This window comes from Pipistrellus hanaki (genome assembly GCF_964339955.1).
Source record: "Pipistrellus hanaki genome assembly, chromosome: 2".
Taxonomy (NCBI): domain Eukaryota; kingdom Metazoa; phylum Chordata; class Mammalia; order Chiroptera; family Vespertilionidae; genus Pipistrellus; species Pipistrellus hanaki.
In genome coordinates this window covers 93,413,609-93,428,171 of record NC_140504.1, presented here as the reverse complement: position 1 = coordinate 93,428,171, position 14,563 = coordinate 93,413,609, and the positions used below count along the sequence as shown (strand labels likewise).

The 14,563-nt window shown below is 39.6% G+C and overlaps 3 protein-coding genes across 15 annotated transcripts in view; 1 reads left to right on the top strand and 2 right to left on the bottom strand.

Annotated features, from left to right (window-relative positions):
• The window catches only part of P2RY13 (purinergic receptor P2Y13), a 403,762-nt gene that overhangs the window by 6,791 nt on the left and 382,408 nt on the right, over positions 1–14,563 (bottom strand). The window contains exons 2-3 of the mRNA XM_084875993.1: positions 3,384–4,033; positions 13–2,943 (exon numbers count right to left, since the gene is read on the bottom strand). Coding sequence (XP_084732119.1) covers positions 1,927–2,928 — 1,002 coding nt within the window. The 5' untranslated portion in view covers positions 2,929–2,943; positions 3,384–4,033 and the 3' untranslated portion in view covers positions 13–1,926. The remainder of the gene's footprint in view (positions 1–12; positions 2,944–3,383; positions 4,034–14,563) is intronic.
• The window catches only part of MED12L (mediator complex subunit 12L), a 355,232-nt gene that overhangs the window by 243,302 nt on the left and 97,367 nt on the right, over positions 1–14,563 (top strand). The window lies entirely within an intron of this gene.
• P2RY12 (purinergic receptor P2Y12) overlaps positions 4,021–14,563 on the bottom strand; it is a 57,916-nt gene continuing 47,373 nt past the window's right edge. For 3 of the 4 annotated variants that reach the window (XM_084875973.1, XM_084875974.1, XM_084875976.1), the window contains one exon: positions 11,468–14,230. In XM_084875973.1, the coding sequence (XP_084732099.1) occupies positions 13,189–14,208 (1,020 nt within the window). In that variant the 5' untranslated portion in view covers positions 14,209–14,230 and the 3' untranslated portion in view covers positions 11,468–13,188. Of the gene's footprint in view, positions 4,118–11,467; positions 14,231–14,563 lie in introns of those variants that run through there. The other variant, XM_084875975.1, reaches the window with a different exon arrangement.

Here is a 14,563-nt window from a genome sequence, read left to right as displayed (position 1 = left end):
AATTTTACTTACCCCAAACCAACAGTTCATAGCTGGAGCATTTTGCCCATAGTTTCAAACTGACCTGTCAATAGACATCAGTTCCCCAGCTGTGCAGTCATCCTGTGTCCTTCACGAGCACTCAGAGAACCCAAGAACAACCCACTTCCCCGGCCTCTGTCCAAGCTGTAGGAACTCAACCGAAAAGACTTTCAATAAACATGTAATCATCTTTGGATAATGAAAACATCAGTGAAATGGACTCTCCTTTTGCTTTTCTAGTATGTAAAAATAAAGCCAATTTGGTTTATTATCAAACCTTTATGGATTGCACAATGAGCACAATCTCTGCTTCAGAAGTACAGGGGGCTTCCTTATACAGTCAGTGCCTGTCTGTGGGAGGCGTCATCACAGTGCAGGGGGAGAAGATGGGCTATTGAGGCACCCACAGGGAGGGACTGGGTTTGAGATGGAGGCGGGAGGTTGGCCAGATCATATTTCATGGACTAGGTGATGCCAACGCAAGGTTTTAGGGAGGGATTAGAGTTTTCTTGGTGAGTTAGGTAAATTTACAGGTGCAATGGCACAAGGGCAAAAAAGGAGCCTGGCATGTTGAGGTTTGTAAAAGAGTGTAATGTTCCAGGGATGGAAAAGCAGTGAGGTGATGAGGCCCAGTGGTGGGCAGGTTCCAGGGCCTCAGTGCCCTTGAGGAAGAGGCCTGAGATCCACCGATGATAACGCTATAGCTGGAGGCACATTTACAGAGCGTGAGCATTCTGTGCATTCTCTCTGGCAGTTTTAAGTTGCCATCTACAATACCAGATAACCATTTTGTAGTTGTTGTTTTTTTTGATCCACAAAGGTATTCAGGAAAAACATGTGGAAGTAAGTAAGTACAAGTAGGGCTCCATCCTTTGAAAAATACCCCAGTATGGATGTTACTAGTTGTGGGTCAGCAGTTTCATCTATGTATGTACCAAGAATAGCATAATATTTTGATATATTTTATTTAAAACATTTATAACCGAGGGTCTGTGGGAAGTATTGTGGGATTTACCAAGAAAAAAAAATGACATTTTCTGTCTTCAAAACACATTTTTCTTAGAGAATCCTAACCATCTTCGGGGGATGCATTCAAGAGCACAGTGTGCTGGAAAAGGGAAATATACAATGAGTGCCCTAAAACATACCACACAGTTGGAGAAGCAATTATTTTTAACCAGAGTGGGAAGCAGGAGGATAGAAGTTGTTGCCCAGGAAGGCTTTGCTAATTAAACACATTCAAGCCACCATTAGAGGATTTGCTGGGCAGAGGGAAAATTCTAAAGAAGCAGAATACAGTATTTTTGCCTTTGAATTGTATGCTCTTGGCATGTGAGCAAAGCGTTGCAGCACAGTGTTTCCTGTGGCTTAAATATGATGCCCGTGCCTCCTATGGTGAGTTACAATAACATGGAAAAGGCTCTTTGTAACTGTAAGGAGCTCTCGGCTCCCCGGATGCTTCAGTGTAGCATCCTTTCCACCCTGAGGTTTCAGCTTCACCAAAGGACTTTCAAGGCGGTTTTGTTTCCCCCCAAATTCAGAAGTATCAACACTTTTGGAAGACAGAGTCGGAGTGCTGTTTGAATTATGTGTATAAAACAATGTGAGAAGGTGTTATGGAGGGGAGGTTTTTTGGAATATACATTTATCCACAAAAAATCTTTTCCAAAATGTAAGTGAATGTTCTAGAAAAGATGACATCTAGTGGCTATCTGTTGCATTCTCTTAATGACACCTCATTCTGCTTATGAACACATCTATGTGGAATTAAATTTATATAATCCTTTCTGTATATCAGGATAAGAAAACATTTATTTAATCCTTTTTTATTGCTTTAATGTTACTTCCAAATAAATTGTCCTTCGAAATCTAGTCCATAAATAGAAGTGAGCCATGATAAAGTCATCAGTTTAGGGATATATTGTCTGTCTGACTGGTATGATTGTCTTGGGTTGATGCTGTACTCTTTTTTCCTCTCCTGCATAATAACCTTCTTGTGAAATTTTTACATAAAAAAATATATATTAAGGGATCCATACAGATGTTTGTTGCTGCCAACAAGAGAGTTGTTTCTTTAGCTATAAACAGTTGATGTTGCAGTCTACAGTCAGTCTTACTGTTGGTTTGACTCTGAGTGTATGGAACTCTGGCAAAATGAAATGGAGCAAAACACAGAAAGAAGACAGCCACGACAATAAACACTTTACCTTCCAGCTTCCTCTTGTTTTTGCTATCCTTACTTTTTGATTTTCTGTAAGAATCATATACTTTTTTTGCAATCACCACATAAAACAGGAGCATTAAGGCAAAAACTGTCCAGAAAATGAACTGGGAAATATAATTCACCGCTTGGTGCCACTTCAGCCCCAGCGGGCTCTTTAAGGAGGCACACTTTTTCACAGTAGATGGTGTCATCTTCTGGTTGCTTAAGATCATGTTTGGCAGAGAGATGAGAAACAAAAGGAACCACACGAAGGTTGAGACTGCTTTTGCAAAAGCGGGTTTTTGTACAAAGAATTTTCCAAAAGGTCTGATGATCTTGAGGAATCTGTCAAAGGCGATGAGGCCCAGAAGAATGATGCCCACGTACATGGTCTCGTAGAAGATGACGGCGGAGAAGCGACACACAAAGGCTCTGAGTTGCCAGGGTCCCAGGTGTGCGTCCGAGAGGATTTTAAAGGGAAGCATGAATGTCATTACCAAGTCGGCCACCAGAGTACTTTTGAGGTAGACGATGAAGGTGGAGGAGCTGGGAATGTGGATGAACACCCACAGGGCCAGAGTGTTCAGTGAGATGCTGGTGAGGAAAACGACGGTGTAGATGGCTGGGAACACCAGCTGTGCTATCCGCGTGTCCCTGGGGCACGGCTCAGACCCATTGAAGCCCTTCGTCACCGAGGCATTCATGATTTCCAGTGTCAGCTGTTACAAATAAACAAAGATAGACACACAGTAACACAAAGCCTTTCTTGATTTCAAAATACTGCTTTTACAAAAACAGACTTTAGGTTTGTGGCATATTAATAGTCTGTATTGACATTATCACATTCAATAGATCAGTGGAGAAGGTACAGCTAATTCAGGTTTTTAAAGTACATAATATGCTTTTGGTACTTGTAACATCATAATACAGCATTATGAAATCCAAATAACAGGTCCAGTTCGCAAGTGCTAATCTTACTATGACAGTAAAACAAAACCCCATTTAAGAGGTAGTAATCGATGTCAGATCACTGTACATTATATAATTCCTTATGCTCCTAATCTACAGTTTGTAGAATGTTAACCTTAAAACATTTCCCCCCTTGTGTATAGTCTACCATTTATAAGGAAGCACATTTATAATAAAAATTGAAACTCACCTTTGTTTGGAAGGAGGCTCGCTTGCTGTCTCCTGCTTGAGGCAGTCATTAGATCAGCCCCGAAGAGAAGAGCGTGTGAAGCAAGCCCTTCTGCTTTCTTAAACCCACTTTCCTTCCTCATTTCACAGTGTAACGTGATCTATTGGAATCTCTTCACATTCAGACCTTTGGAGGGCTTTCTAATAAGAAACCTCTTTTATTTCAAACATGTGCTCTTCATATACTATGATTTGCATAAATTAGTTGTCGTTTCTTTGTATTTTCCCATAGTGTAACTTTCCTGCAGCTTAATCTTGTTTATCTAGTTGTTTAATGAAATTTTTGAGTGCCTCTTGTATATATTAATGGGAGGCAAAAAGGTAAAGAAAATAGCCCCAAATTACAAAAAGTGTAATAGTTGACTCTAAAATTAGGTAGAATCATTATCTGCATCCTTCTAGACCACATGTGTCAAACACAAGGCCCGAGGGCCAAATCCAGCCCGCCAGGCCTTGCAATGTGGCCCGCACCGCGCTGTCATCACTGCACTCCGCTGTCAGTTTATGACATTGTCAGTTTATGACTGTTCAGTAAACCATTCGGCCCGCGATTTAGGCTGGATTTTAGATTTTGGCCCCTTCTCTGATTGAGTTCGACACCCCTATTCTAGACTGTTTTTCCCAGAAGTTTGTGTTCAGTATGATGGCCTGTTTATTTCTATAAACATTTATCTTGGTCTTTTGGTCTTTCCATCTCTGAAAGAGAAAATGACATATTTGCTAAGAGTTAAGGGCTAATAGACCCAGATTTTTGGAGTCAGAATCTCACATCTACCAATTACTGTGCACTAGATCACAGACAGCTGATTTGATGGCTCTGTGCTGCAGCCTCCTCCTCTGTGTGATGGGTGTGGTGATGGTGTATACCACCCTATAGTCTTGCTGAGGGGATGAAGGGAGGGCCTGGAATAGTGCTGGCTGAAAAATGTTACTCACTCACTGCCTTGGTGTGGGAATTATAGATTTAAATGGTGACATACTATCTCATTTACTAGAAAACCATTTTTGAGATCTTTCCTGTATTTGATGTTATATGACAAGTGCTATAGACTTCAGAAATTTTATCCATCAATCAAAATTGGGCCACAGTCTACACAGTTTTTTTCTTTAAGATCTCTTCAAGTTTGAAAGAGTAATTGCTGGTTTTTAAAAAAATACATATATTTTTTATTGATTTCAGAGAGGAAGTGAGAAGGGGAGAGAGATAAAACATCAACAATGAGAGAGAATTATTTATTGGTTGCCTCCTGCATACATCACATTGGGGATTGAGCCCGCAATTTGGGCATGTGCCCTGACCAGGAATCAAACCGGGGACCCTGCAGTCTGCAGCCCGATGCTTTATCCACTGAGCCACACTGGCCAGGCTAATTGCTGCTTTTGAATAAACAAAAATCTATAATACAAATGTTATCTTGCCAGATAGGTAGAGGGAAAGAGGAAATTTAGAGATCTTATAAGGGAATGTGAAGTTCTCCATGGTGAGTTTCACTTCATATTTTGTGCTACAAGTTTAACCACAGAGCTGGAGTAGACTGTCGGACTGATAGAGAATTTTTCAATGGCTTGGCTTGGGATTCTTAGAATAAAACTCCATAATCCACCAAACATTTTAAAATATGAGTCAATGGGATGCATGATGATTTTGATTAGAACTAACCTATGTTGACACGGTTTGAAAAAAATGTGTTTGACTCAAATTCTTGGAAATATAATTCTGAATTTCATTAATGCAATGGAACATAATTTAAACAACCGTTTTGCTTGTTTTATTAGATAGTAAAAACAAACAAGACATTTTAGTTTTATTTTTTAAGTAGAGGGATTTCACTTACATAAGTAAGTATACATTTTCTAATAGTGGAAAACCCATTGAAGGTTTGGAATAGTTTCACTTTAAACAAGGGAAATGCTGAACTAATTCATTTCGTCATGTAAAAACTGGAAATCACCTTTTGGTCAAATTTCAAAATGCCAAAGTGTGGGAAACTTTCAAAAGGGGAACTCAAGTGATATCCATTTCTAAAGTTACGGAAGTGTATTCTTTTAAATGTGTTGGTAGGTTTCAAAGTTTTTAATCATAGTAAATATTCCATAGATCACACATGCCTATGTGCTTAGTGTGTATTGGCCATCTTTCTTTGTTCTCATCTGTTGCTGTGGCCCCTCGGGGAGGTATTTTGCCCTTGATAGTGTTTCTGAGAGGCTGCCCAGCAGAGCAGATATGAGCACTGCCTCAGGAGCCAGAGTGCAGGGTTCGTTTCCTTATTCTAACTCTTTTTCCTGTGACCCTTGGCAAGTTATTTATGCTCTCTATGAAACCATTTTCTCCTCTTTATATATGAAAATAAGTAATGGTGTCTGCTTTTTTGTGTTGTTAAAGGGATACAATGGTTGAAAATTCACCCACTGCGGAGGATGAGTCCTGTGACTTGGTAGCTATTGGTATGGTTTCTGTTAACTAAAATTAAAAGAAAAGTGGAATATAATGTCGAACTGTGGGATAGCTCATGAAAGACAGAAGGGAAGAATCAAATCCTATATAATAAAGAGCTAATATACAAATGGTCATCACTCCCTCATGCCTTCACACTGTAATGGCTCAGACACTCAACAATGGGGAAAGAGGAATGGGGACCAGCCAGGCACAAATAAGCTTGTGAGAGAGGAATGGGGACCAGCCAGGCTGCAGCCAGGAGAGGGACAAGCCATATGCCCCTTGGTCTCAGGTGCCAGTGGCTATTCCTGCTCCTGTGGCCCAGGAGAGGGAAAAGCTGCCCGCCCCATGGTCCCAGGTGCCAGTATCTGCCCCTGTGGCCTGGTCAAAGCCAATCGTCCATGGTCTCTTGTGGCTGCAGTCAGCCTGGGCAAAGTTGACCCAGGTCCTGGTTGCCTGCGGCCAGCCAGAGGGAGGGAAACCTGAGTCCTGGGTGCCTGCGACCAGCTGGAGGAGGGAATCCTGGGCCCAGGTTTGGGGCAAGGCAGAGGTAGTTAGGGGTAATCAGGCCCACAGGATAGCAGTTAGGGATAATCAGGCAGGCAGGCAGAAGTTGTTAGGGGCCATCAGGAAGGCAGGCAGAGGGGTTAGGGGCATTCAGGTAGGCAGACAGGCAAGAGGTCCCTGATTGCAAGAGGTAGTGGGACATACCTCAATGGGTCCCATATTGGAGAGGGTGCAGGCTGGGCCGAGAGAAACCCTCCCCCCTCCTGTGCACAAATTGCATGCACCGGGCCTCTATTCCTATATAATAAAAGGCTAATATGCAAATTGTCCCCTTGGGAGTTCTACCAACTGGGAGTTTGACTGCTTGCTCGGATGTGCACTGACAACCAGTGGGTGGCATGGAATGAAGGAAGGCTCCAATCAGCCCTGATTGCCAGCCAGGCCTAGGGACCCTACAATGTGCATGAATTTCATGTACCAGGCCTCTAGTAAGATATAAGTAAAGGTTCCAGAAATTAGGTGCTTTTCAAGTGGAAATAAACTAAACATTTAAAATCCACCCAGTTGGTGTGGCTTAGTCAGGGCACATGCCCGGGTTGCAGAATTGACCCCAAATAAGGACATGCAGGAGGCAGCCAATCAATGATTCTCTCTCATCTTTGATGTTTCTATTTATCTCTCTTCCTCTCCTATTCTCTCTGAAATCAATAAAAATATATATTTTTTAAATAAATAAAATCTTATTGGACTCAAAAGGGAATATAGTTAAAACTAATAAAATCACATTGGCTGTGCTGTTCTGTTGATAATATGATCTTATTTATTTCTTACAGCAGAGATAGTCCCATTTTACAGATGAGAAAACAGAAGTGTGGAAGTTAAGCACTTCGCCCCAGATCATGCAGCCCAGGCCAACTGTAAACCCACAGTCTGGCTCCAGGCCCCACCCTCAGAGCCTGCCTTACTCTCCTGGCTGTTAGAAGCCACAGATAAGGTGACCATGGAATTGTTTAGCAAATTCTGGAGTTTTTGAGGTGGCATAGCTGAATGATGAATGAGAAGAAACAATCAACTCTAAAGTTAATGAACTTGTGAAATTTCTTGTCTTAAAGTGAGGTGTGAGGTTGAAAACATAAATTGTTTCAAAGCAATATAATTAGGAGAAAATCAAAGAAGATAAAATAAAATTAGAAGCCTGCAAAATGGGAATAACTACATTTGTAGTCTACTTTGGGATTTTTCTTTGGATCAGAGTTAACGGTTAAAGGTTCCTGTTGACATGGTCACCAGTGCCATGTAAATAATATGTGAAAGAGGAAGTATTTACTTTTATTTGGAATGGAAGTCAAGATGGAAACTCCTGTACTTATAGAAGAACGTTTTACTTCCCATCAAGGTTTACCATGGTACTTTCTCAGATTATATGAAATTATTTAAGAAGTTTCACACTGGATTAACCAAAAGTGGTAATAATAAGCTAAATTAAATTGTGCAATTTCAAGTTAAATGTAGTAGTCCTTGTCTATTATTAAATTCAATATTAGAAAGTCTGGACCTATGACTGGAAACAGCAATTGATTCACACTTACATAAAGATTCAGCTTTATATTTTTTATAAAGTTTAAAGAATTTAAATATAGACGTGTATATAGTAGTAATTGAAAGTTAATCCCCCTTACATATAATACCAATAGTTCGGAAATATGTATATGTACATATATATTTACATTTACTGATATATTGGATCTTTGTTTTATGTCAGTACATGATGAGTTCCCTAATTTTTTTTTTAAATGTTACACTATATTCAGTTATCATAGTTTAGTTAATTTGTTGGGCATTTATTTTTTTCCATTTTTTCTTATATTAAAAAAACAGTACTGTAGCAGCTGGTTTGGCTCAGTGGATAGAGTGTTAGCCGTGGACTGAAGGGTCCTGGGTTGGATTACAGTTAAGAGCATATGCCCAGGTTGCCGGCTTGAACCCCAGTAGGGGGCATGCAAGAGGCAGCTGATCAATGATTCTTTTTCATCATTGATGTCTCTCTCCTTCTCCCTCTCTCTTTCCCTCTCCCTCTCCCTCTCCCTCTTTCTCTCCTTTTCCCTCTCCCTTTCCCTCTCCCTCTCCCTCTCCCTCTCTGAAATCAATAAAAATATATGAAAAAAAACAACAACAATACAGTACTTTAGAGCAATACGTATCTATATATTTTTGTGTATTTGTTGCAACATACTTTTTATAGGAAGTTCCCTAGAAGTGGAATGCTGGATCAAACACTGCTTCAATATGTAGAATGGTATTTTCCAATAGCTTTCCAGAAAGATTGTACTGATTTGTAGTCTCACTGACTGGGATTCTATAACACCCTGCTTAAAAACTTGTAAATCAGTCCTAACCGATTTGGCTCAGTGGATAGACTGTCAGCCTACTGACTGAAGGATCCCAGGTTCGATTCCAGTCAAGGGCATGTATCTTGGTTGCAGGCACATCCCCATTATAGGCTGTGCCAGAGATAGCTGATCGATGTTTCTCTCTCATCAACATTTCTAACTCTCTATCCTTCTCCCTTCCTCTCTGTAAAACATCAATTAAAACCTATTTTAAAAAATAGCACACTTGTAAATCAATTCTAAACTCATGGTGCAAAAAAGCCAGGTCATTTAAGTATACTTATTTGATTATTAGTGATATATATGTATTTATATTATACTGTCCATTTGTATTTCTCCTGGAAATTGATTTTTCAAGCCCTGTCCCCATTTTTTTAATACTCGCGCTGTCTCTTTTTACTTAGAGACTTTTAAGTGTGTTTCCACATGCTTAGTTCCCACTGGCATTATTGTAGTCCCACTTTGGGCTTTCCCCACCAGCAGGTCACCTAATCAGCCACTAGACTGCAGTTGTTTACTGTGCAAAGCCTCTGAAGCATCCTGGTGCTTGAAGACAGGGTGTTTTTTTGTTTGTTTATTTGTTTTCTGTGTAGGGGTTTTCTTCTGCTTTTAAAGTTCTAGTCCAGAAGTTGTCAGTTTTCTAAAGAACTGGCTAGTGACTACTTTTGTGGCCATCTAGTCTACAACACAACTACTTATCCCTGTTGTTACAGCCGGTAAAACCCCAGTGGGTATGGTTGCGTTCTAATAAAATCTTATGAACACTGAAACTTGAATTTCATATAACTTTAATGCAGCCTGAGCTTTTACCCTTCTAACTTTTATCCCCACAAACATTTGAAATGTAAAAACTATTCTTAGGTCACGGGCTATACAAAAACCCACGACATTTGCCGCACCTGCTCTATACCATTTCTGTTAGGAACTACTGAGAAAAACTGCCAGTGACCAGCATGCAGTGCCCAGAGGCCTCAGACAAGAATACATTTTGTCTCATTTCAGAAATTTTCAACTTCTGGGACTCAGTGTACAAAATTTGGCTTCCCCTTTTTTAAAGTTATTATGAAATGTGGGAGGAATTACGTATATTAAAGTTTCTAAGCTGGAGATAGTAACATGTTTTATGTATAATAAGCACTTCAAATACTGATCTGTTCATCTGTCTTGAATGGATTCAGTTTGTTATAGGAATATGCTAATTTACTGTCTAATATCTTTGCATAAAGACTTCCCAACAATGTGTGATATAGAGTTAATGAAATTTTTCATATTTACATATATAAAAGGCTAATATGCAAAGAGTCCTTGGGAATTTGACTGGGAGAATGGGAGTTTGGTCACTCACTATGATGTGTACTGACCACCAAGGGGTGGTGTGGAACATGGTGGGAGACCAGTGGTGGTGGGGCACTGAGGGAGAGAGGAAAGGAGGGGAGGGGGAACCATGTAGTGGCAGCCCAATTACGGTGAAGGAAGGAGGAGGTAGGGAAGCGGGGGGAACCGTGTGGTGGTGGCGTGCAGTTGACAAGAGAAGGAGCAGTCAGGGAGGGGTGGTGCGCAGTTGGTGAGCAAAGGAAGAGGTGGAGAACCTGATCAGCCCTGAGCACCGGCCAGGCCTACAGCCCCTACCCATGCACGAATTTCATAAACCCAGCCTCTAGTTATGTATAAAAACATAAGTAGTTCCAAACACTTAAAAATTTTTTTTCCACAAAAGTATCATCATACCTTTAGTGTTTCTTGTTTTCTTTTCATTCTCTTGTAGAAATTGACCTCTCAGTGAATTAGTTTAGGCCAAAATGAAAGATTATGCAGGTTTTTGCCCACTCTGTAGTTTCTCAACACTTCACATGAACCTGGCACTGTGATGTGTCAGCTTTTATATATTCTCTACCCTCACTTGGGTGGGTGAGGGGTGGCTCTGCTTTGTATTTTTCCCACACACAAATTAAGAAGGTCAGATAATTGAACTCTCATTTCTCTTCCAGCTCAAATATCCTCGTAGTCTTACAGAATATGACATTAAAATGGATTGCATTAGTTTACAATGCGGAAATGGCTACTGCTGTTGTGCCTGCAACACATGAAATAGGCATCTGTTTGGATGCATGTCTCTGCATCTCTGCTGGCATCCAGTGCTCACTTGGAGTAGTGCAGGAGAAAGAAGTGTGGCTGCTGGAGAAGGGATATTTATTTACTTATTAAATTTATTTATTAAATACATATTTATTATAGGATATAATTCATTCAGAGAATTAATTGAGTTCAAGTTTGTACTGAAATTTAACTCAGTACAACTTGTAGAGGGTTTGGATAAAATCTATTATTATTGAAATTCAGTGAGCTTCCTTATACTACATCTAGAGGCCCGGTGCATGAATTTGTGCATGAGTGTGTTCCCTTGACCTGGCCTGCGGGATTGGGCTGAAACCACCTCTTCAACATCCCCCAAGGTTTCCCTGATTGCAAGAGTGTGCAGGCCAGGCCAAGGGACCCCACTGGTATACGATCAGAGCCAGGGAGGGGCGCAGGAGGGCTCCATTGGCATGTCCAGCCCATCTAACTTAGTCCTGATCTGCCAGAACCCAGCAGCAAGCTAACCTGCCATTGGAGCATCTGCCTCCTGGTGGTCAGTGCACATCATAGTGAGCAGTTAAGAGAACTTAGCATATCATTAGCATATTATACTTTGGTAGAACAGATGACTGGACACTTAGCGTATTAGGCTTTTATTATATAGGATTCAACCTTTTAATTTCTTCTCATAGTATATTTAGATATTGGAATCTATGCTTTCTGTTTGATAATCACCTCTGAGGATTATATATAATTAAGATAAATGATGTCATAATTCCCAGTGTATTGTATATTTTATTTATATTAAGAATAATGAACATGGCTTCTGTGGAATCAGACTACATTGAAGTCTGACCTGGTTTCTCATTTACATATGAATTAGTTGATGTGAGATGTCACCTTCAGAAGATTTTCTCAATATTCTGTTGTAAAAATCTTGGCAGCTAATCTTTCTTACATGGATTTGACAGTTGAGGTAGGGGGAAGATAGGAAGTAAGTCATGGTATCTTATATCTTTGAACAAAAAATCTCTAACAAAGTATGATTTAGAGTTTAATGTAAATTTTTTGTTATACACACAAATAACAAACAGGTAAATCCAAACATTTTGATGTTGTTATTAATCCTCCCCTGAGGACATTATCCCATTGATTTTTAGACTGAGTGGGAAGGAGGGGGAGAGGCAGAGAGAGAAATATCGAACCTGGGACTCTTCAGTATGAGGGCCAGTGCCCAAAACACTGAACAAACCAGCAAGGGCATAAATCCAACCATTTTAATCATTTTCCTGTTGATAATTATGCTATACAAATGCTTAATTACATTTGCTTTTCTTGCTATGAGAAATGTTTATTAACTTGTGTGTAGTCTCTAGTAGCTAGTTAATAAGTTATGATGCTATTGTATTTACTAATGTTGTCAAAATATTAGTAAAACTGATTTCTCTAGTGTGAAGGGAATGTTATGTGTTTTTTTGTTGTTTTGTTTTGTTTTGTATGTGTGTATGTGTATATTAGAATGTCTTATATAAAGCCTCCTTATTTAATGACTTCATTTGCTATTTCTATACTTTGATTGGAAAAGTAGTTTTTAATCTTAATGAACATTAAAAAAATTCAGTCCAACTATTTCCATTTCAATTAGTATAAATCTCTTAGGTCTTTGCTAATAATTATAAGTTAATAGTTAGTATTTTTTGTCTGCCCCACTTACTTGAATTTTTATAATGATTATCACAATAGGTCAGCATTTGGTTAGGAGACTAGGATTGAATATACATCTAACTAAAGGTCCAGTGCATGAAATCTGTGCAAGGGGCTCAGCCCTCGCAGCCCCGGCTTCTTCCAGAAGGTCATCTGGAAGGATGTCCAGAATGACGTCCGGGAGGTCATTCTGCTGCCCAGTCTAATTAGCATATTATGTTTTTATTATTATAGATAAGTATAATTTTTGGTCAGAAGATCTTATCAGATTTATCATTCTTCAATTGATTATATAGCAAGTTTACTAATATTGTGATCAATAATGAATTTAAAGAATTATAGTAAGTATCATTATTGTTACCTATTTTGCCAAAACTCTAGAATTCTTGAATTATGTATAGTTTTGCATGTCATATGGTGATTTTGTTTGTTTTGCTCCACAGCTATATGTTAATTTAGTTTTCTACATTTTACAATAGCTTTTAATACCTGAACAGTAAATTAAAATTACTTTTGTAGTCTTTGTTGTTTCAAGAGTCATTGTTACTCAGCTGCTTCTTAGTATTAATATTTTTACATAGTGTTTTCTTTTAGGAGTTCCAAACACTAATATTTCAATCTGGTTAACAGATTGAGATCTTACCTCAGTGTGTTTACATTGGAGTCTCTTCACTTGGGTCCCTACCATCCTGACCTTTCCCCCTGTTTTCGTGGGGAGCAGATGTTGCAGAATTGGTGCACTTCAGCATATTCATCAAGGAATTTTTGAAGGACTTGCAAAGGAAAAAGTAGATGAATGGGTCCAGGCATGCATTTAAGGACGTTAACCAGAGGGTGCTCTCCTTCACATAGAACAGAGTATTCTCTGCAGAGCAGTTGAAGACATCCCGGGTCTGGCTCAGGGTGTAGGGAATCCGGGCAAAGTGGAAGGGAACAAAGCAAATAAAAAATACAGCAATGATAATGAAAACTTTGATGTTCACCTTTTTCTTGTGAACTTTGCCAGTACCCCTTGTTCTTACATATGACCTGTATAGTTCTTTTGTAATGAGTGTATAACATACAATGACAATTAAAAAATTAATCCAGAAAATGACTTGACAGATATAATTGACTATTTCATGCCAGACCAAACCAAACTCTGATTTGAGGAAAGAGCATTTCTTCACATTCTTGTCTTTCGGCCTCCTGTTAGTTAGGATCATGTTAGGCAAAGAGAGTAAGAACATGAAGGCCCAGATGACAACAGAAAGAATCTTAGCCCCCAGGAGATTGTTGGGGCTGGATGTTTTAAATGGCCTGGTGGTCTTCTGGTAGCGGTCGATAGTTATCAGCCCTAGGAAGGAAATGCTGATATACATTGTGAAGTAGAATATGACGGAGGTCACTTGGCACACGAATGTTCTCAGTGGTCCTGTTCCCAGTTTGGCATCACTGAGGATTTTGAATGGAAAAGTCAGAATCATGAGAAGGTCGGAAATGACTGTGTTCTTAAGAAAAATAATAAAGTTGGATTTACTGTGGATTTGAAAGAAAATCCTCATTGCCAGGCTATTTGTGGCAAGTCCAGTGAGAAACAGGACAGTATAGAGGAGCGGGAAGAGGACCTGGGTGATGTGGTAGTCTCTGGTGCACAGGCTGCCATTCCCCGGGGGAGAGGTGAGGTTGTCCATGGCCGCGTTCCCTCTTTGATACCTGGAGGGGAAAGGGTGGTGGTCATCTTCAATGCCAGTAGCTGATTTTGCTTTTGTCTCTGTGTGTAACTTTTCTGGACAGCCTTCTTTAAAAACTGAGCTTTCTAATTCTCACCGTGGCAGCTAGTAAGACCAAAGAAAACAATCTCGTATTTCATCATATTCTGCTTCTAGGAAAGTAAAATGGTCTGAATTATGTGAAGATATGGATATTTTGTATTTATTTGTTGAATACTTGCCTCTTTAGAACATTTTTTATCATAGGTAAAAAACATCCATATGCTTATATATAGAGTCTAGAAGAACAATATTAGGGCTATACTTTGTTCTCCTG